The sequence below is a fragment of the Belonocnema kinseyi genome, chromosome 4, assembly GCF_010883055.1.
Source record: "Belonocnema kinseyi isolate 2016_QV_RU_SX_M_011 chromosome 4, B_treatae_v1, whole genome shotgun sequence".
Classification (NCBI taxonomy): domain Eukaryota; kingdom Metazoa; phylum Arthropoda; class Insecta; order Hymenoptera; family Cynipidae; genus Belonocnema; species Belonocnema kinseyi.
Window position 1 is genome coordinate 138926387 of NC_046660.1, and position 4526 is coordinate 138930912.

The 4526-nt window shown below is 34.7% G+C and overlaps 1 protein-coding gene across 8 annotated transcripts in view; it reads left to right on the forward strand.

Moving 5' to 3' along the window:
* The window catches only part of LOC117170590, a 267116-nt gene that overhangs the window by 166008 nt on the left and 96582 nt on the right, over positions 1-4526 (forward strand). Inside the window, exon 18 of one of the 8 annotated variants that reach the window (XM_033357452.1) lies at positions 2140-2201. The exons of the other annotated variants lie outside the window; for them this stretch is intronic. Coding sequence (XP_033213343.1) covers positions 2140-2173 — 34 coding nt within the window. The 3' untranslated portion in view covers positions 2174-2201. Of the gene's footprint in view, positions 1-2139; positions 2202-4526 lie in introns of those variants that run through there. 8 annotated transcript variants of the gene reach the window in all.

Consider the following 4526-nt stretch of genomic DNA (forward strand, 5'->3'; position numbering starts at 1 on the left):
GAGGCTTTTGCTTGATCGTCGTATTGATTCCTTTACAGACTGTAACCACCTATCTCACGGTTGTGAGACGTGGTTATGGCTGAAATTTTACCGCGATTTCGCGGAAAGCGGGTGCAATTTTTCAGATTAGCACCCGCTCCCGGCGAAATCCTGCGGTTGTCCTTATGACAAATTTTTAATTATATATATAATAGTATTATTATTTATATAATTTATATTTTATACTTGAAGTAACGTAACCTCAAAATACACGCATTAAAGAGGCGCGCGAAGTATTCAAATCATGAGAAACGCCAGCCCAGCATCGAAATCTGGAAATATTAAAATCCCAATCTCTTCATTTTATTTCGAAGCAAATAGAGATATAAATAGAACCGCCGAAGTGTTCCTACAGGCAATCGTGCACCTTCGAGTTTTCAAATTCAGAAGAGGAGAAATGGGTTGCGCGCGCAACCCAGGCATTTACATCGTCTCCTACCATGTTCACACGGACATAGACGTGTCATAGTATTGGACCGCGTCTCGTTTCAGATCTGGGATCACTGATCCCAACACCTATACAATCCTTTGTACTGTGTGATAGTGCACAACAATATAAACGAAAAAGTCTTTTAGCAAAATGTTGTTCGTAGCTTAATTTGGGCACAAGAAAGCTTTAAAGTTTGGCATAATCAACCAATGAGAAACGAGCTTTAGCACCACTTGTACGTGTTGCAAACGTTGAGATAATGTGAGCTACGCGGCGACGTACTTCAGATCCCGTATTCGTTAATTCCCCGTAGAGTTGCCGCACGTCCATTTTTTGTTTGAAAACCAAAGTTCAAATCTCAAAAACTTTTATAACTTGTGAATCCTTTTTTCTAACATTTATTTCCGAAGTTAAACAATACAAAATCTTATCTCTCTGAATTTTTATTATATAACTTGTAACAAAATTAACAAAAACATGAACATTCGTGAAACCCAGCAAACTTGTTTTCTTAAAAATTTGTAAGAAAGCCTAACATTTGATAACACCAATGCCAATTTTACATTCGATTTATTGATCAACTTACAGTAAGCTGGTTAATTCGTTGTTTTGGTCTGCAGATCAAGCAGTGTGGTGAATCGGCCCTCCGCCAGATTCCTCGTCTACGGGAAGATAGTGGGTCTCCGTTAATCCTTTTAATAAGCAGACTAGCACAAACACTTTAGGTAACCAGGGGAGGTTTCCTGGGACAGACTCGTTCGCGTATTAGCTGAGAACGGGCGATCTGATCGATTACCTCGTAGTCCCGTTTCGGGATGTATCGACCTCGATCACAAAGATTCGGGCCTTACCCTTCCGGAGTAGGTCAGTGCCGGAAGGAGCAAGGGTCCAACTGTCACTTACGTTACAACCTTTACCAACAAAAGAGTTACTTCTTCCGGTTCCTCGCAGAATTTCTTTTACCTAAATTTTAACAAATGTAACAACGGATTTCAATACACGCGGATCCAGAAAACTTTATTTCTTGAAACTTTGTCACTAAAATTTTATTAAGAAAACTTAAGTTTTGTTATGAACATTTTAGTGAAATAGTATCAAGAAGGAAAGTTTTCCGGGTTCGCGTGTAGTGAGATTTCTTATTACATTTGTTAAAATTTAGATAACAGAAGTTGTTAGACTTGATTGCAAATTTTGAAGAAAGCAATTTTTTGGGGTTTCACATATGTTTATGATTTTACGGGGAATTACCGAATACGGGATCTGAAGTGTGTCGTCAAGACGCACACATTATCTCAACGTTTGAAAAACCTACAAGTGGTCACTAAAGTTCGCTTCTGATTGGTTGACTAGGTCCTACTTTGAAGCTTTATTGTACCCAAACAAATCTTTGCATAACTTTTTGGTAGAGAACTTTTTTTGTGCACTATCACATAGTACGCGGGATTACGCGAGACTTTGCCATGTTGTGATCCTGCGGCTTTGCAAGAAGTATAGTTGCGCATGCGTATTTGCATACGTCTTCATGGTTTTTTAACTACATTTGAATGAATTTTATTTTATTTCCGCGATGAAAAAGATTTCAACCACAAGAGTGGTTGAAAAGTTGTTGAATTTTCAATATATTTCTAACAGTATATGTTGCCACTAGCTCTATCTCTTTGCCATTTCAGATGTGACTCAAGACATAACTCCCTACCAGACTAAAAAGCTTAATTGTCAACGAAAAATTAAAAAGTGAAATTCGTTTTGTAGCAAAAAAGCGAATTTTCAAGAAAATCGTCCCATATAACTAAAATGAGGAATTTTTCAACAAAAAAGATGAGTTCTGAGCAAATACAAATTGTCAAACTTCGGAGCCAAAAAACTATTTTTTTCTGTAAAACAGTGGTATTTCTAACCCGAGAATATACATTTTCAATTATATAAGAATTTAATATAATTATCTAAAAGAACACTTTGAGCAATACTAAAAATTGTTTCTCTTTTTTCCTTGATCGTTGATGTAATTTCAAAATGTAATAAGGTTTTATTTCTTCGGTCTTACGGTCCAATTTAAAGAAACTAAAAAAAAGGTTCCAGTTGTTAAAAAACATCGTTATCATTTTCCACGAATCGGCTCTCAATGCGAACTTTCATCAGGAAAGTTCTCCTCTCTGAAATACATATTCCTTTTCTTATAATAAATTAAAACTAAAATACAAATAACCTACTGAGTATCATCAAAAATTTGTTTGGTTATTACCTGACGTTAATTATGTATAGATTGGAGTCTTAACAAATTATTTTGAGAGGGTCTAAAACAATTAAATTACATTGTAAAGAAAGAAAATTCCCATAATAAATATTAGGACCATGACAAAACAAGACATTGAACTGAATTTTATCATTGATGCTACACTGAAAAAAATTTCGGGGATTTTCCCCACTTTTTAGTGGTGAAAAAGCCACAATGTATACGAAAGTTAAAGAATATTTCCTATAATTTGGCCGTTGGATGACTCTTACAAAATGTAAGGAAACGTTCCAAAAATGTAAAAATGCAATCTCAAACTTTACGTCTTCGAGGTTATTATAATTTTTGCGTTTCAATAATTCATTTCTTTATCCTTTTTTTTTGTTCATTTATTTAAATTAATAACAAATGATGTCATCTGACAAAATCTCGTAATAAATAGGGTCTTTTCTAAGTCACTAGCAATGGATTTTCTTGTAAAAGAAAATACAACAAAAATTGTTTATCAAATGGAAAATTATTTTTCTTTAATCAAACAGGGTGGCCACGTCTCAGGGAAGTCAGGGAAAATAAAGTTTGTTAGGGAAATGTCAGGGAAATAAAGCAGCTGTCAGGGAAAATATAAATTTATATGCGTTTTATAATATTTTGGAAGCACTTCCTAATATCAATATAAACATTTTTTCAATGTACATTCTTTAAAAATAGAATTCGGTTCTTAGTTTTTTACTTGTAGTTATTTCTTTATTTACATTTTGGATACATTTGGATAAAACTCAGCCCCTTAACAATGGGCTATGAATCGCTTTTTTAAAATCAAACCTTATTTAAAAAAATTAACCCCTGTAATGAAAAAAAATATTTAAAAAGTGATTAGGTGAGATTTTTTTTTTGCTTTCCAATGTAATATAAACACTTTTGTAAAATCAACCCTTATTTTATAAAGCAACCCCCTGTGCTGCAAAAACGTAATTTAAAAAAGGAAACTATTTAAATGGAAAATACTTATAAAATATTAACACGGTATTTTTAAAGCATAACTAAGGAGCAGAATTATGACTGATGCAGACGGATGTCAAAAATTGTATACATTAACTGTTGGGATTGTTGTGCTATGAATTTTTGTGCTCTTTCTTTATTTTCCGATGTCATATAAATCGCTTTTGTAAAATTAACCCTTCTATATAAAAGAAACACCCTGTTATGAAAACACGTATTTAAAAAACTCGATGTATACATAGATGAAACTCACTTACAAAATACTAGACAGTCTGCTAAGTCCCTGAAAAATGAAACACGGAGAAGTTTTTTTGGCCAAAGTCGGTTTTATTTTTCAACAATTCTCCTTTTAGGTCAATATAGCGAGTCCAACGATTTTCTAACTTTTTGATACCGTCCGAAAAGTACTCGATCGGAAGGTCTCCAAAATACGCCTCAGTTTCAGCTATGAGCTCCTCATTTGAGTAAAAACGCTTACCGGTGAGCCATCTCTTCAGGTTAGGGAACAAGTAATAGTCGCTGGGGGCCAGGTCTGGTGAATATGGTGGCTGAGGAACCAATTCGAAGCCGATTTCATGCAATTTCGCTTGTGCAACTAAGCATGAATGAACAGGCGCATTGTCGTGATGATGAAGCGGTTTTTTCTTCTTCAAATGCGGTCGTTTTTCGGTGATTTCGATTTTCAATCGGTCCAATAATGATGAATAGTATGCTCCGGTTATTTTTTTACCTTTTTCAAGATAGTCCACGAATATTATGCCATGTGCATCCCAAAATACGGAGGCCATAACCTTTCCGACCCATTGTTGCGTTTTTGGACGCTTC